The sequence below is a fragment of the Peromyscus leucopus genome, chromosome 1 (assembly GCF_004664715.2).
Source record: "Peromyscus leucopus breed LL Stock chromosome 1, UCI_PerLeu_2.1, whole genome shotgun sequence".
NCBI lineage: Eukaryota > Metazoa > Chordata > Mammalia > Rodentia > Cricetidae > Peromyscus > Peromyscus leucopus.
Genome location: NC_051063.1, coordinates 59,974,199 through 59,992,186, shown reverse-complemented (window position 1 = coordinate 59,992,186; position 17,988 = coordinate 59,974,199). Strand labels below are relative to the sequence as shown.

The 17,988-nt window shown below is 47.5% G+C and overlaps 1 protein-coding gene across 12 annotated transcripts in view; it reads right to left on the bottom strand.

The window, feature by feature from the left end:
* The window catches only part of Ppfia1 (PTPRF interacting protein alpha 1), an 88,784-nt gene that overhangs the window by 5,142 nt on the left and 65,654 nt on the right, over positions 1-17,988 (bottom strand). For 4 of the 12 annotated variants that reach the window (XM_028871313.2, XM_028871299.2, XM_037208703.1 and 1 more), the window contains 9 exons: positions 17,592-17,685; positions 10,873-10,954; positions 10,583-10,783; positions 8,560-8,622; positions 8,059-8,085; positions 4,261-4,439; positions 4,071-4,168; positions 1,078-1,253; positions 446-514 (listed from right to left, as the gene is read on the bottom strand). In XM_028871313.2, coding sequence (XP_028727146.1) covers positions 446-514; positions 1,078-1,253; positions 4,071-4,168; positions 4,261-4,439; positions 8,059-8,085; positions 8,560-8,622; positions 10,583-10,783; positions 10,873-10,954; positions 17,592-17,685 — 989 coding nt within the window. The remainder of the gene's footprint in view (positions 1-445; positions 515-1,077; positions 1,254-4,070; positions 4,169-4,260; positions 4,440-8,058; positions 8,086-8,559; positions 8,623-10,582; positions 10,784-10,872; positions 10,955-17,591; positions 17,686-17,988) is intronic. The other 8 variants (XM_037208724.1, XM_028871360.2, XM_028871368.2 and 5 more) reach the window with 4 other exon arrangements.

The following is a 17,988-nucleotide window of genomic DNA, read 5'->3' as shown; positions in this document are numbered from 1 at the left end:
CCTTTGTCAAAACAAAACCCAAAAGAAAGTTTTATTAAAACCATTCTTGCTGGGGGGATGGGGAGTGGTGCAAGCCTTTAATCCCAACACTTTGGAGGCAGAGGAAGGCAGATCTCTATGAGTTTGAGGACATCTAGGGAAACAGGTTTTCAAGAAACCCTGTCTTGAAAAATCAAAAACCAAACCACAACAACAACAAAAATCCATTCTTTTCTGGGCTGGGCATGCCCAATGGCAGATAGTGTCAATGTGCTTAGCTCTCTCAACCAGGATACATGTCCATATATACATATTCAAATGTATGTCCACACTCCTTAAGTAGCTTTTCCACATGGTTCTATGATGAAATGGGGCCCACTCCATTCATGTGTGGGCTGGGCTAGGGTTTGGTGGTAGATTTCCAACAAACCAAAGAGAAAACAAGGAGATCAGGTTGAGCACTAACCTCATCAAACCTCCTATCAGTCCCCGTGACCAAAAGGTTGTTGAACTCTCTTTCCAAGACAGCTCGAGCCTGAAACAGTGAAAAAGCCAACAAAGCCTCCATCAATCACTAGGAAGGATACTGGCATATTCCCCTGCTGGGGCCATTTGCATCTAATCTGTGGGTGGACTTGAGGGACAGCCATAATAAGTGCTATGCAGATGGCTAGGAGTCCAGGCTAAAGTTGGTGTTCGGTAGAGGAATAGAAATTCACATTTTCAAATACGTCCATGAAGCAAAGAGAACTACATAAAACAATTACCACAGAAGCAAAATTAATAAAACCTCCATGTGATATGCTTAAAAATAAAAAGTAAGTATGTGTGTAAGCCTCACTATTATGAATACACACTGGAATGGAGGTTCTCCTTATTTTATTCTAAGTCCCCCAGGCTTGAAACAGAACATGCAGATGAGAGTGTTAAGGCTAAGCCTCTGTTGACTTTGGGCATTCTCTCACTAATGAGCTAAAAACACCTTCACTATTCATCCAATGTTAAGCTTTTCCTGAACTTAAGGCGACAAGTGAGCACATGCAATTGCGACTTCTCGAACACTGTGCCAGGGTACAGGCCTGACAGCTCTGAAGTCACCTGTGTATTCTGCGTTGGGATCTGTAACAACAGTGCCAGGGCGCTGAAATCGAAAGTCTCGTCCAAGGCTAGAAGTGCTCCGTGAACACCACTCTCTATTAGATTGTTGGCATACTCTTTAAGGCCAATCGACAGGATCCAGCGAATCACCCGGTCATTGCTCCAAACAAGCACATCTGCAAGAGAATGAAGAAGTGTATGATGGCCTCAGAAATGTTCTGTTCCCCACACCCTGCAGTACAGGAGAAAGGTTCCTGCTATAAATCCTGACCTTGTGCTCCTGAAGCAGACCCAAGCCCCGGGTGCCAGCATCACAAATACCACAGCCCTCACATAGGAATCCTATCTAGCCTCTGTAAGAACCCACTGGAACTACTCTATGGAACCCAGGAGAAAGACAGAACTCACTGCACTTCCAGGAACAGAATGGGGTGACAGTCTACAAACCCAAGGATCAAAGCAGATTCTTCCCATCACAGACAGAGCCGCCTCCATAGAGAGGCTGGACACCTTCCCCCACTTCTCTCCTCTACAAGGAACCAGGGCAGTGCTGAGGAGGCTCCCACAAGCCACACAGCCCATGGTCCTTAGTCTGCTAGGGTGTATTCAGTGTAGTCACATATCCTGTATTCAAACTTTGCTCAGGTTAAACTTTTTTGTTTTAATTTACTTCATGATGTGTCTTAGGATTACTATTGTTGGGATAAAACATCATGCCCATAGAAACTTAGGAAGAGGCCGGGCGGTGGTGGCGCACGCCTTTAATCCCAGTACTCGGGAGGCAGAGGCAGGCGGATCTCTGTGAGTTCGAGGCCAGCCTGGACTACCAAGTGAGTCCCAGGAAAGGCGCAAAGCTACACAGAGAAACCCTGTCTCAAAAAACAAAACAAAACAAAACAAAACAAAACAAAACAAAACAAAAAAAAAAACTTAGGAAGAGAAAGGCTTATGCTTCCATATCACTGTTCATCATTGAAGGAAGTCAGGACAGGAACTCAAGCAGGGCAGGAACTTGGAGGCAGGAGCTGATGAAGGAAGGGGCCACAGGAGTGCTGCTTACTGGCTTGCTCCCCATGGCTTACTCAGCCTGCTTTTTCTTGTTGCTTTTTCTTTCTTTTTTTTTTAATTTAATTTTTTTATTATGAGATTTTCTATTTATTTTATATACCAACCACAGATTTCTCTGTCCTCCCTCCCCCGCCCCCCCAGCCTTCTCCCCCAACCCACCCCCTGCTGTTACTTTTTCAAGACAGGGTTTCTTTGTGTAACAGCTCTGGTTGTCTTAGAACTCATTCTGTAGACCAGGCTGGCACCCACCTCTGCCTCTTAAGTGCTGGGATTAAAAATGTGCACCACCACTACCCAGTGCTGAACCTTTCTTTCTACCTACCCCACCCCCTGCCCCCCAAGACAGGGTTTCTCTGTATGGTTTTGGTGCCTGTCCTGGATCTCACTCTGTAGACCAGGCTGGCCTTGAACTCACAGAGATCCGCCTGGCTCTGCCTCCTGAGTGCTGGGATTAAAGGCGCACGCCACTGCTGCTCAGCCAAGCCTGCTTTCTTATAGAACCCAGTACTACCACAATGGGCTGGGCCCTCCCACATCAATTTTAATTAAGAAAATGCCCTGTTTGCCTACAGCTGGATCTTATGGAAACGTTTTCTCAATTGAGGCTCCCTTCTCTCCAATGACTCTAGATTGTGTCAAGTTGACATAAAACTAGCCAGCACATGACACAAGTATCTTCAATGTTTTCCCCAAAATTTCTTAAGGCAGGGTCTCACTATGGAGCCTCAGTTGGCCTTGAACTAACATGATCCTTATGCCTTAGCTTCCAGAGTGCTAGGGGTCACAAACATATATCATCAAGCCCCATACTCATCACAGAGAAACTGAAAGACATTATCCAGCACAAAGGCTCTGGAGGCCACACCTTGTGACAGGTACAATACTCCATTAGCACTAATGGAGACCTAAAAATAGTCGGTCTAAAAAGAGGCCCAATCATTTGCAAAGACAGTTCCTGTCAAGTGTAAAAGCCAGTGGGCCACTGAAAACAAGGCAGCAGACTCAGCGTTCTATCCCTAGGTGCTGCCCTGGAAAAGAAGCCATTCCCAGGATTTGCAGAAACTCCACTGAGCAAACTGCCCTCCAAATGTGCCATCTCTGGCAGTCTGTTTCCATTTTTCTCTCTCTTTCTTTTTCATTTTAAACATGGCAGAGTTCAAGCACAGGCCCTCTAACATGTAACACAGTAGGGAAAGGCTCTACACTGAGCTACCCCCCTACACACTCATGTGTGCACTCACACATGCTCACGAACACTGGACTCTCTCACACACATCTTCTAGTTTTTTTTGTGTGTTTTTTCTTATTAAAAACAGTGTTTCTGGGGCTGTGGTAAGCAGCAAAGAGACTAGAGACAGATACTAGAACAGCATCGAATGCCCACTCAGCTCAGGACCACTGCTAAGATCACCAATGACCCCTGACTTCTGGAACTAACTGTCTCTGTCACTGGGACTGCAGCAGGAAAGAAGGCCCTAGAGGAGAGCAGCCACCATACAGCCTGCTCTTGCAGAACTCTGCTTCTGTATGCACTCCTCTTCCACCCACCTGCTGTCCTCCAAGGGCTGACTGAGGGCAGCCTTAGGGCCTCCTGCCTTTCCTGTGCAATCGAGACCCTTGAATACCCGACAGCCCCGCATTTCATACTTATCCCAGTGAGAATGCAGCAGACTCAGCTCTGTTCTGCATTTCTAAGTGTCAACATAGGGCACATATGACCAAAGGATAACTCTAATGTCACAGGAAAAACACCAGAACTGCAGACTGCATACAGGCAAGCTCCCCATCATTCCTTTTCCTCCCTTCTCATGTTGGCTAGTGCCTCCCCTAAAGCCTCCAGGAATCCTCTTGGTGTTGCCTGACAGATGCTCCACCCCACTGAGACTGGAGCACTGGCCGCAGAAGCCAGCAGGTAGGGAGCTCACCTCTTGTTTCATTCTGACTCTCTTCTCTTTTTCTTTCCAGTTCTTTTCGGTCATAATTCAACCTTCTCAGGCACATAATTCCACACTGGAAACTGTTTCTGTTTACAGAGATACAAAAGAAAAGGTCATGTGGAGCTAACAACAGAGCAAGCCTGGGGGCAGAGAGAAGGCGTAGCAAATGCCCACTCGCCTGTGGAAGCTGTCGACCATCTTCAGCTGCCCTCGCAGGTCTTTCTTGGTCAGGTGATCCAGCATCCGGGCATCTACAAGGCACTCCATGAAGTAGCTGCGGTACTGTGGCAGACCCAGGCTGGGCAGCCACTCATTGCCGATCCACTCGTGGTTCATGTCCCCATATGCTAGCGTCTGCTTTTAGTAAGTGGATGACGTTAGTTATGGACTAGGAATCTACAAAGACTAAACTAACAATACTAGTCTTGGTAATGCCTAGGTGATCAATCTCCATCCCCACCATTTAAACTTTAGTGATACTGCACACAAAAGGAGTCATTAAAAATCTAGGATTCCCTGCTGAGTTTCCTTATCTAAGGAGCCACAAGGAAACCACAGTCAACTGCAGAGTCCCTTCTGAAACAGCTATTAATGCAGCAACTAAGAATGACCACGACTCATGAACAAGTTTGAAGGATGGGTTCAACTTGACTCATTAAAATTCTCTCTGGCTGTTCTGACTTTGGTTTTAACACTTTTTTCTAAATGGAATGTTGATTTTAAAAAATCAGCAAAAGTTGATTAGAAAAAAAAAATGTTTAAAGAGACAAATTAACAGGATTAAATGAAGAAAAAGACAAATATACAATTACAAATAAGACTTAAATGCTCCTTCCAAACAAAACCAAAAAGGGTGTGTGTGCTAAAAACTACAGGAAAGCAGCTTTTCCTTGAAAAGACTCAGCACAGTGCAGACTGAAGCAGCAGTAGCAATCAACTTGACCTACTTATGTTTTCCAGAATTCTCCACCCAACTAGAATACTTCCCTTCTTTTCCTTGAAGGGGTACTACCATCCTGCCTAGGATAAGATGCAGAGTCTCACACTCCATCCCACCAGCCTGTGTGGTCCTGGGAAGCCACCATCCTGAAGCATGGCACACCAGTCAACTTTCTAGGCTGAAGTGATCCTCCTGCTCAGCCTCCTAAGTAGTGGGCAACAGATGCACAGCCCTTAACCTCCTCCAGAATGTGCTTGGCTTGGTGTGCTGCTGAGACTGAAGCAGGCCTCATGTACACTAAGCACAGCTCCAGCACAGAGCAATACCCCAGCTCAATATGCTTCGAAGTCAAATCACACAGTAGTTTCTGCCTCAGAAGAAAATGAATTAGAATCTGTAATTCCAGTACTTACAAGGCAGGAGGATTGTCACAAGTTGGAGGTCACCCTGGGCTATAGGGCAAGACCTAGTTGTAAGGACAAGCAGAAAGGAGAGGGGGAAAGAAGGAAACCAGCAATTAGCCAAATACGGGGGCACACGCCCATAGTTCCACCTACTCAATAGGCCAATATGAGATGAAGTTTGTCTGAAGTTGAAAGGATAGCCTGGGTAACACAGCAAGATTTTGTCTCAAAGGGATAACTAGTAATGGCTAAAACATTCAAATACCCTCCAAATATTTGTAAATTAACATACTTTTAAAACAACAGTGCAAGAGTCTGTAATGCCAGCAAGCCATCAACAACATACTAAAAATAAGACCAGACATGGAAATGCTTATTGTCATAGGAACATACGCTGGGTCAACATTCGGTGAAAAGAATGGGGAAATTTTGCCTCTCAAGAAACTGGAAAAGCCTAACACTACTACAAAGGACACAGAAACACTATGTGAAAGGCTTCCTGCTTCACTGTGGAGCATGCAATAGAATGGGAATAGAGTGAATCTGCTTCCACACAACACAGAGCATCCGAGAAGGGACGAATTGAATGCTTGTCCACACTAACTACCAGCAATGGGTCACCAGCACAAGAAGATACACAAAGCCTGTGAGCAGAGAAGGAAGACACAGTTGGTCCTTTCATTCACAAAGGACAAGACCAGCTGAGACAGGAAGTCGCACAACAGCCACAGGGCTAAGACACAGGTTGTGCTGGGCAGTAAGAATAGGGACCCATTCCTACAGACTAACAACCATCTGGAAACCCTGGTTAAAACATCCTTTCTAATGCCATTAAACCCCATAAAGATGTAAAGCTGGCTAAACAGGTCTGTACCATGGAAAGGAACACACTGCAGGCAGAGAGAGAAGGTAACTTTATGCTGGGAAATGAGACAACCTCCTCCCTCTGCCTATTCAACAGCTCCAGACAAAGTAGAAAGAAGGAGTCAGATCCAACAAGGACATTGAAGCTCTACCAGAAGAACCATTCCGTTACTGTCCCTAAGTACTCTGGGCCATCATGAGATCTCACTGTCCATCAGCACAGGGACCCTTAACTATTTTCTGGCCTGCTGGCTCTGCCTTCTTTGACAGGCAGAATGAGGAAGAATCTATAAAGAGAGGGCCAAATGAGGCAGCAGCATCCCATCTGAGTGCTTCCCATGCACGCCAATCACTCCTTTGTGGTGGCAGCTGCGGTGAGGGCTCAGTCCAGGGAGCCCCTCTTCTCCCAGGAGGCTGATACAACCTAGGAAAGGGAGCACACAGAGGCAGGTGGTCTTGGAAAGAGGAGAACCCTGCACAGTAATGATACAACCTAGACTTGAACTCAGCGAAACAGGGGCTGCAAAGAAGCAGGTCATGGCCACACTGCTTGCTGATGGTTCTACAGCGTCCACAGGCTGACTACCGTGGGGGGCGGGGGGTGCAGATTGACACCTCTACTCTGACAGCTTGGTTGGGGAGAGAAATGTGAGAGAGTGATGTGAACCCCCTTTCCACACTCCACTGCAAAGCATGCTGCCCATAGGCGGCTGTTCACACAAAGAACTGGAATCATTCTGCCTGGAGATGTGAGGTGCACTGCAATCATCAGAAACAGCCCTGTTGACCACACTGATTACCCATCCTGTAAGGAGCTGCTGGCCAGGCTAAATAATGAATGAACTGACTGCTGAGGTGAGGCAGAGCCCACAGCAAAACCAGACCAGATCCCATGTTCTTTTCCCTGACTCACTGGAGACACTTTGATAAAGAGGGAGGCCACTGCCTGTGGATGGGAAAAATAAGAACATTCCTTGTCCAAGTCCACAGTTCAGCCTCAGCAATGAATGCTGCTAGGATCCAAAGAAGGACCAGCTGTCATTCACCAACCCGCCTGAATGTGGAGACGGCAAAGCACTGAGGAAGAGCTCCTTGGGTGCCGAAGTACTGGGGCACTGAGAATGTGTACACAAGAAGGTTCAGTGGGTAAAGGCACTTGCCACCAAGCCTGAAAACAAGAGAAAACTGACTTCCCCAAGTTGTTCTCTGACCTCGCTATGGCACATGAACACAGACACATAGACAAACACAAATAATAAATGTGATAAAAACTTTAGCATGAATATGAAAATACCCATGAGACAAGAAGCCTCGCCTCTGAGAATTCCCCTAGTGAGATCTTTAAATGCACACAGCATTACAGCAGCATTTAGTAAAACACCAACGCAGAGACACAGGAAAAGGCATCATGCCTTTCAAGTTTGCAAATTATTTCACAATTTTTCTACCAGTAGATCTTGAAACTAAAATCACTCCAGTAGGGAGTTATGTGAATACTCTTATAAGGTGTGGACCCCTGTGTGAAGGACCCCACATTAACAGAAGCCTATGCTCATGAAGAGCCACTGCCAGGGATCCTGTGAGAATGTTCAAAGTTGTCCATGAGGCGCTGGCAAGCCTGCTCTGGGCTTGTCTAAGGCTTTCAAATCATTAACCACACAGAGCAGACTGGGATGCTAAGAACATCCAGAAAGACAAGTCACACGCGTCCCCACCCCAGATACTTTCTGTTGCCACAGAGTGAAGGTAGGTAGAGAAAGACGCCAACCTGAGCCCAGCTTCCCTCCTCGTCTTCCTGATGTTACATGGTTAGGAATGCAAAAGAACAAACTGTTAGTGTTTGTAAGCTATGGTATGGCAAGCAGGCAACAAGGACAGCTGGATATGTGAGCATGCTGGGGTCACAGCAGCATGCAGTCTGTGCAGCACCAGCAGCCTGGGGTTTTCATGCAAGGAACACACCCTTTCCATGCTAGCATATCAGTAAGAGAGAAAAGCTGGAATCCACTGTCACAGTGGGGTGTTAAACTGAGCTCTTTCCCCAGGGAGAATCAATTCTATCTAAATGAGCATGTCTGCAACCTTAAGATGCTGGGGAAAAAAAAAAAAAAAAAAAAGAAAACTCTAGTTTGCACACTTAGCTAATAACCTAAAGGGACACGTCTCTGAAACAACTGAACATGAACACTTTCATTCCCAAGAGAAAGGCCAAAGCCCAAGCTGGTCTGACACACCGTGTGCCCTGGGAACACAGGCTGCAATGACTAACCGTTTGCGGCGTGGCTGTGAGCGTTTCCATCTCTTCATGTGTCAACCAGACATTTCCTGTGGTCTAAGGTACCCAGTGCACCAGCCACATCCCGGGCCAGGGAAGCATGACAAAGAGGAGAGGGCACACACATAAACTTCAGGCACAGGAGCCTGAGGCAAAGGCCACTCTTCACAGGAAATGACAAAAAGCCACAACAACCCAGCCCTCCAGCCAGCAGCTACCCCCTGCCAGCAACTGGTCAACAGAGAGGAGCTTCCACTTCCAGAGCTGGCGGCTGTGCCCACCCCTGAGGTGTGTGACTAAAGAAAGCCCAGTTTAGACTTTTAGAAATATTTGCTCTCTTAGACCTCCATGCTCACTATCTTACAACAGCCTCACTGGACTGGAGATGGGGCTGAGTGGCTAGCAGGTGCCAGGCCCTGGGTTTGATCCATAGCACTTCCGAAAGGAGCCCCTCCTACAAGCAGCCTCATCTCAATAGCAGTAGAGGCCCCTCTTCCAGCTGGCAGGTATACCAAGTGACCAAGCCAGACAGGCCACAATTAACCACACTGTGTCCCCACTGCATCCCTGTTAGAACCTGATAAGGGACCAAAATCCACAGTCTGTTGATGTAAGCTCAAGGGAGGAGCCTATGCCTATGCCTCATAGTGGGGGGGGGAAGACTTCCAAGCTAGCTGAAATGACGGAAGCTCCCTGTAAGAGCATAGCTGAGGAAGACTTCGGAGGGGCCATAATGAACATGCCTTTCTGACATGAAACTACCAGGGGACAGAGGGACTCTGGCAACAAAAGCCATTCTCTGGGGGAAGAGCTCTGAGCCTTAGCTGAAGACAGAAGCCCAATGTTCATTCCACAGAAAACAGAAAAACTTCAACACTTTAACTTTGAACCCTGGGTCAGGCCTTAGGCTGTTGTAGAAAATGTCACAAAGGTACTCCAGGAGTTTCTCCAGAGTCACCCAAGCTAAGTCGGGAGTATGGACATGTCTGACGTTTCCCTCTGGTTTTTGCAGTGAGAAGAAAGAGTGAATTCTCTAGTGACCGGGAGGGCAGCAGCTTTCCCTCACTCGTGCCATCATCTGCATTCAACAGGTGCCTCCGAGGTGCTCTGCAGAGCTCTAACTGCACAGAAAACGCAAGCAGTTCACTCCTCACACAGCCTCCGAGGCCATGCCAGGGCAGAGTTCACAGGGAGGAGGAGAGGGACTAGAGTTTGATCAGCAGCACCAGTCTATCTGTTTTTGCCTTGTTCTACTTTCCAGCACCCCTCTGCTTACAACAAAAGGCAGGGAGGGGCTGCCCTTCCTGTCGACACCCACCTAGAGGCAGTGCTGCACATGAAGAAGGTACAATCCCACCTCTCTGACAGACTTGCCATAGGCCCAGGCCAGCAGCTGCCCCGGGGCAGTCAGAGACCTTTGATGCCTACAGCTGCACTGTGAAGAAGTAGTCACAGGCATTGGACTATGTGACCTGCTCAGCAAGTAGCACATCTGTGTGTGAATGCAAACACCAACGATGTGTGGTCAGGGGTCATCAGACATGGAAGTCAAAAGGCAGGAAGTGCTAGTATAGAGTATGAACTTCCTAAGCTCCTACCCAGAAGCCCTCAGGATGACGGGTACAATAAATGCAAGTGAGGTTTGTAAGGATCAATTTCCACCTTTAAATCTCTTGCTTTTTGAGGTTTTTCTAGACAAGCTTTCATTTTTAACTTGAGTGGGGTCTCAATATGTTGTCCCTGCTGGACTCAAAGCTCTGATCTTCAGACTCCAATGTAGCTGAGATCACAGTGGGCCTCCTCACGCTCAGTTTCAGACAAGCTTTCATGAAAGCCTTTGCCCAGTGCTGAGGATGAACCCAGGACCTTTCACATGCTAGGCAAGTACTCTACACAGAGCTATGCCCTAGCCCAAAATTCTTGGCTGTTCTTGGGTCATCCAGAAAGTAGGTGGACTGACCCACAGCCTTGCAGGAGGTAGTCCTTCCTCCCAGAGCATAAGTGCATGTGGACTTACCGTCCTGGATGTGGGTGGGGCAGAAGGGCTAGTCAGTGACATGATCTCCTGGATGGCCAGCCGCAGCTTCAGCCTGTGCAGGGGGTTGCTGATGCCAATCTCCCGCTGGATCTCGGTGTCTGACAGGGCCGACATGATGGCGCCACTCTTGACGTTTGCTCGGCAAGCAGCCACATACCATGCAGGCATCCCAACCCAGAGCTAGACACAGGAACAAGAAGGCCAGAACATGAGGCAAGTGTGAGAAGCCTTAGTGAGTTCTCATAATGCAGTATGTGAAGAAGACGCACCTCCAGCCACACCACCACCGTGGGCCCATCCCACTGTGCGAAAGGCAAACCTTGCCTGCGGGCCTCCTCCAGCAGCTCATGCCTATGAGGGAAACATTCAAAATAACCAGTTAAATAGGCATCTTTGACGGCTTTCCAGAGCACAACAGGTCCTTACCACTTCCCTTGAGCTTCAAGCTGCCGGCATCATCTACAGCACACTAGCTTGTGTTTACTACAGAGTGCCTGCGTGAAGAGCTGGCTGATTCCTTGATCCCAACAGAATCCCACCTCTTCTGAAAGAATGACCATCAGCCTGAGGAGCACCCAGTAGTCGTCATACCTAAGTTCATATAGTGTTGAAGGTAAAACCTAGGTGCCACAGCCTTTTTAACACTGTCCAGAAAGAGAGCATATGCAGGTTGGCAGATGGACACCTAGTGCTGAGTCCTTAAATATATATGAATGCGCAAAAAAAAAAAAAAAAAAAAAAAAAAAATCAGACATAGTAGCATACTCTCAGTACTCAGGAGGCAGAGACAGGAAGATCTCTGTGAGTTCAAGGCCAGCCTGGTCTACATAGTGAGTTCCAAGACATCCCGAGCTACATAGTGAGACCCTGTCTGGAGAAAACAAAAACAAAACAACAAAAACAAAACAGAATGGTTCAAAGCTCTGGGGAGACAGTGCACTGGGTAAACTGCATCACAGTACACTCCAGGTATGGGTTCTATCCCCACACAGGTTCTTTCTTGCAAATTATATTTCTCCATGTTTGCATGTGTGGCTGCCAGAGATTCCAGAATCTTTTATTTCTAAAGACAAATACTGTGTAATATCCAGCTCTGTAAAACCAAAACCAAACCCCCAAATCCTGGCTCTACAATAACTGCCCAGAGCAGGGCTTTCCCCCAAGTCACAATGTCACAGACAGCTTCAAGCTTGACTTCAGCTATTTTTGGCTCCTACAGTCAAGAGCTGCCTTCCATCACTGGCTAGTGGCAGATCCCCAAAACAGCAGCATTATCTGTTGTCTCAGGCAGTCAAAATAGCACTTCCCATCTGAGGAATAAACTAGAAAAGAGACAGACAAGTGTGCTCATGTGGAGCTGACATAATGAAGGTCTGTAGGATGGACACCAGCCCTAGCTAGGTGGGGGAGCTGATGTCTTGGGGCACCAACTAGTGACTGGGGGACTTTCTGCTTCATCCAGACAAACTCTCCTCAATGACAGTTGGTATTAATTATCAAAACAGGCAAAGAAACCACAGGAAGCAACTTCACTCCTTGCAGACCAACTCCAAACTTGGAGGACACAGCACAGGGCCCATCCTGGGTATGTGGCCTGGCCATCAAAATTTCTAAGCTAAGGTCACACTGAATGGACTAAGTCCTCTTCAACTGGGCAGTTTGCTAGGACCTCTGTTATCCAGTAGTAATAGGTCATGCAGAGAACAGGCAGCTAAGCAAGCACATTGCAGCCCTCAGTGGCTACCAGTGAAGTCTGCAGCACCCTGGGGTGCCCTGAACTTCCTCCTAGCACTGAAAACTGTGGTGATATATTGTTTGTTATCTAAGAAATAAAGCTTGCCTGGAAAGCAGAGGACAGCACTAGCCACAGAGTTAGCCATAGAGGTCAGGCAGTGGTGGAACACACCTTTAATCCTAGCACTGGGAAGCAGAGGCAGAGATCTGGATTTCTGTTGAGTTCAAGGCTACACGAGATTAACCCAGTCTAAACGAGAAACAGAACCAGGCAGTGGTGGCACACATCTTTAATTCCAGCACTTGGGATCACACACCTTTAATCCCAGCACTAGGAAGGTTGAAACAGGAAGTGATATGGCTGGGCAGAGAAAGGAATATATATAAGGTGGGAGGAGACAAGAATCCACGCTCTTTCAGGCTGAGGAGTTGGCGAAGTAAGAGGTGGTGGCTGTGGCTTGCTCTGCTTCTTTGATCTTTCAGCTTTCACCCTGATAGCTGGTTCTGGGTTTTTATTATAAGACCATTTAGGATTTGTGCTACAGGAAACAGCCTTTGCTGGTTCTTAGAGCCCAGGCCACTTGTAGCAGCAGAAATAGTGTAGAGACAGTAGGACATAAACTAGGGACCAGTCAGAGAACATGGAGGACAAATCAGTCATAGGAAGCAGGACCTGGAAAGGTGGCTAGCACTGGCTTCCCTCTGCCTCCTGAGCCTTCTCTACTGGGTAATTTGTAACCTTATAGCCCCAACACAGCTATGTCAAGGCTGGCAAATTTAAGTCTCACCAATCATGCGTCATGGGACAGAACATCCATGACTGTAGACACCTAAGTCTAGTTGATTCAACCCTGAGATGTCTAACGACAGAAATATTACCTCCCTCCTCTCCACTTCACCTAGTATGGGGCTGACCCCTTCATCTTCACAATACTTCCCAACCCAGTCAGTTTTCCCATGTGGGACTTCTCCAGACTCACCCGACTACCAACAGCCACTTTCTAGCTAAAGAGACACTCTGCCTTTCTGCTCTCTATAACTATCAAAATAAATGTGCTAAGAGACGGGTGTGACTGCTCACGCTTATGATCTGAATACTTGGGAGGCTAAGGCAGGATTGCCATGATTTAGAAGTCAGCCTGAGATACACAACAAGACCCTGTCACACAAAGCAGAGAGGGCATTTAACCCTCACCAACATTTATTTTCTTTTTTTTTTTTTTCTTTTTTTTTTTTTTTTGGTTTTTCAAGACAGGGTTTCTCTGTGTAGCTTTGCGCCTTTCCTGGGACTCACTTGGTAGCCCAGGCTGGCCTCGAACTCACAGAGATCCGCCTGCCTCTGCCTCCCGAGTGCTGGGATTAAAGGCATGCGCCACCACCGCCCGGCCTATTTTCTTACTAGTCAATTTTCCAAGTAATAAAAACTCTTTTAGCCACTGGCCCCAAAGCTTAAAACACAGTGACCAAAGTAACAAAAATCTTTAAAAAATCTTTTTGGGTGTGTGTGTGTGTGTGTATCATGTATGTACTCGCTATGTAGACCAGGCTGGCCTGAAACTCGGGATCCACCTGCCTCTGCCTCCTGAGTGCTGGGATTAAAGGCGTGCACCGCCATTGCTCAGCTTCCACCTTACCTTTTTGACACAGTCCTCTTACTAAACCTGAAGCTCACTGATTGGCTAGACTGACTGGTCACTGAGCTCCAGCGACTCACTTGAGCCCCCAGCACTAAGTTATAGGTGCAGACCACCACCACACCCAGGTTTGACATGAGTGCTGGAGATCCCAACTCAAGTCTTCATGCTTACGTGGCAGGCACTTTACTGACTGCGCCATCTCCCCGGCCCAAGGAATGCCTTCTAAAAGGCCCACAGAGAGAGCTGTCTGTACCTCAGGCCTAAGACCAAGAGCGTCTGCCTGTTGGGAAGCATGAGACTGACAACTCACTGCTGCCCCTGGGGCCACAGGTGCTGCTTTCAGCCTCCCTCAACTCCAGAATCCGGACAGCACACCAGGGCAGTAGAGCTTCTACTGTCCTCCCTTCCTGGGCTGTGAGGTGGATCATTTACTGCAAACCTGGAATCCTCTTCTCTCTGCCTCCTGGACAATGGGATTGTGGGCACAGCTCCAGAGGCTGATGTGTGATGGCTGCTCTAACACAAACTCACACAGCAGAAGTGTTCCCTTTGCAATCAGAACTGGAGAGCTGAAGGGTATGGTTCTGCAGCACAGTGCTGGCCAAGCAGTCACAGAACCCTGGCCTTCATCCTCAGCACCTCAAAGGCAAATCAAGGAAATCAACTGGTAGAGTTTTAGAGATACACTCAATGTTGTGAGGACAGGCCCCACAATGAGATGGAGCTGGTGAGATGGAGCTGTGGTTACCTACTCCATAATCCCACAAGCATGGCAGGTCTCTATCCCCACACTCAACTGTATCCTCACTGTCAGTACTGTTCCACTGAGGCCCTGAAGGAAGGCTAAGGGCCTTTCTTCCCTGACACAAGCCATAGCAAGTGTCTCCATCAAGTGGGCAAGCTAGGAGTCCTAAGGACACAGGTGACACCACTATGACAGGGAAAGGACAGAGGCTACCTTTTTTGCCACGATCCTCTCAGAAGTTCAGCATTGAGGGTAAGCCTAGTGTCCTTAGGAGCATCCCACAGCATGGCTCTCCACAAGTCTAGTTCCCTACCTGTGAGCACACCACAGCACCTCAGAGGTAGGAGGGCATTTTAAAGCCAAAGTGACTTAGAGCCAAGCTTCAGTAACAGTGGCCCAAGGTTTGTGGCTGTGGGCACCATCAGAAAAGGGAGGAAGGCCCCTGCCCCACTCTCACTGAGTAGTTCCCCAAAGCAAATTTGTCAAATTTGCCCTTATCAGCCCTCGCCTGCCAGTGGCTGCCTGGTCCATCAACAGGCAGAAGAGATCCTCAGTCAGGGGCTGGCCATAGGAAGCAGTCCTGAGAAATGAGTCTTCAAACACTCACTCACCTGCCTCTGCCTCTTGAGTGCTAGGACTGGATTAAAGGTGTGCACCACCACTGCCTGAAGTAGCTGGGTTTAATATCAACTTTCACATGGCCAAACGGCAAATCCCAAGGTATCTCAAAACATTTTTACTCAGTTCAAAGACAGCAATATCCAAATCAAATCTGGATGTTAAGAGCTTTCTATAAACTTTCCTCTGCAGAGTCCTGAAGGTAAGGGAGTCAGCGGCAGCTGCTAGTGCAGCCTGGTCCTCACCTGGGCACAGACCACTTAGTTACTAGACAACACATGAGGCCGAGCTCATGACTGGCAGCCCCACACAAAGGCCAGCACCATTCTGGGTGCAGTGCACTGTCTCCAGAGCACTCGGGACCCTTTGCAGAACCATCCAGTCCACGCTGCCTCAGGGCCTACTTCCCCTTGTAAGTTCAGCTCTCACTTCTGGTCTATACACTTGCCTGTTCTTCAATGCACTGTCTCATCAACCTGTCTGCCTGTTCCCCTCACTGGTTTTAGATGCAGCTAAGCTTCCAGACAGGTGTTCTATGCAGAGTAAATCCACATATACATCACTGCTCTGTGCCCTAGAGTGACAGCCATCCCAAACAGTACTACTGATTTTCAGAACAGTGATTTACTTTACTGACTTTTTTTCCTCTTTGCAAACCCAGGGTCTCAGCATGATATGCACTTCTCACCCTGAGCCACACCTCCAGTTTTTCAAGACTTAGTGCAGAACTGAAATTTAATAGGCTACAAGTTCTTAAATCTATCTGTGATAAGACAGTCTACCAGGAGAAAACACTGTAGCAAGTACTTCCAGAGGGCCATTCACATGAGTCCAAACAGTCACTGTGGCTGCCCTTATAGCTCAGCTGTTTAAGACTATTTGCAGGACTTAAGAGATATTTATGTGTATCTCAGGCTGGCCTTGAACTCACTGTGTAGCAGATGATAACCTTGAGCTTCCGATCCTCTTGGCTCTACTTCTGCGATTTGTCACAAGCCACTATGTCCAGTTTATATAGTGCTAGTGAGGAGCCATGGCTTTGTCCATTCTAGGCTAGCACTCTATCAGCTGAGCCATATCCCAGCCCTTTTATCACTCTTTTTTTTTTAACAGAGCTGAGGACCGAACCCAGGGCCTCTAGCAAGCGCTCTACCACTGAGCTAAATCCCCAACCCCGCTGTTATCACTCTTCAGGATAGTCACCATCCTATTTAGTACTCAGAAAAGCCATCCAGGGTGAGTTGCCGTGATTCTCATCTTACAGATGAGGAAAATAGACACAGAGGGCTACATGACTTCCCAGAGCCACAGAGCTGACCTGTGGGCAGGTCAGATGCCAAAGATGGGTTCTGGAGCATGCCACCTCAACAAGACACTTTCCACGGTGGCAGAAATCCAGGCAAATGCCTTCTATGTGTCATAAATGCTCCCTCCTTTAGGAAGTGTGGGTTAAAAACAGCTGTAGTTGTGTGTGTGTGTGTGTGTGTGTGTGTGTGTGTGTGTGTGTGTGTGTGTGTTGGAGGGGTATATATGTGTGGTGGTAATCTAATTGTACTGAAATATTATTTTGATTGTATGTTAATAAATAAAGTTGTCCGGGGGTCAGAGCTATTAGAGCCATAGCAAGAATGTGGCGGTGGTGGCACACGCCTTTAATCCCATAGATATCTGTGTGTTCAGGGATATAGCCAGCATTGGAGACATATGCCTTTAAGACCTAGGGGGCTGTACATTCAGACAGTGACGAGGCAGTCATGTGTTTGGGTTTACAACCAATGAGAAGGCAGAACAACATACTATAAAAAAAACGAACGGACAGGAAGTAGGTCTCTTTCGAGAAGCTGGGACAGCAGGAGGAAGGGTGAGATTTTAGCTCTGAGCTCTGACCTCTCGGCTTTCTCTTTTACATTGTTTCTGTGTTTCTTATTTAATAAGACAGTTGGTTACATCAACATATATGTGTACCTGCTGTTCGTGTATGTGGGTACCTCAACATCAGGCATCTTCCTTTATCAATCTCTACACGACTTTCTGAGACAGTCTCTTACTGAACTTGGAGCTTGCCCGTTTAGCTTGACTGGCTGGCCAGCAAGCTCCAGGATCTTTCTGTCTCCACTTCCCTTCTCCTCAGTATGGAGTTACTTTTTCAGAAGGCTATGCATATACACAGTTGTGCACAGAATTTGATATCAGCTGAAACCTAAACACCATTTACTGACAACTGCCTCATATGGAGACACAACGAGCAGCTTACTTTTTCTGAAGTTTCCGGGTTTTCTCAGCTTGTCCTCCCAGTTTGCTGAGTCCCAAGGCATCTTGAGATGAATTTTCTGTCTCTGAAACACCAGCTACAAGGAAGCAGAGACCCCAGACTTAAGGCAATCAACATAGCAGAGCAAAGTTCCGGTCTGCTCTCTACAGGCAGTTAAGCTCACACCGAGAGCTATTTCTGACCAAACAGCCCAGCAAACTGCTTAAGACAAGACACCTGGTGTATCTGAGATGCTAGCCACTGCTCTTTGGGTCATGTATCTACCACCTTCTAGGGCCCACACTCTAGAGATAATATCCAGCAGCATGGTGGCATGTAGAGAATGGGCAGACACAGCAGTCACCCAAGAGCACCTCACACCCTTGTTAAGATGCTTATT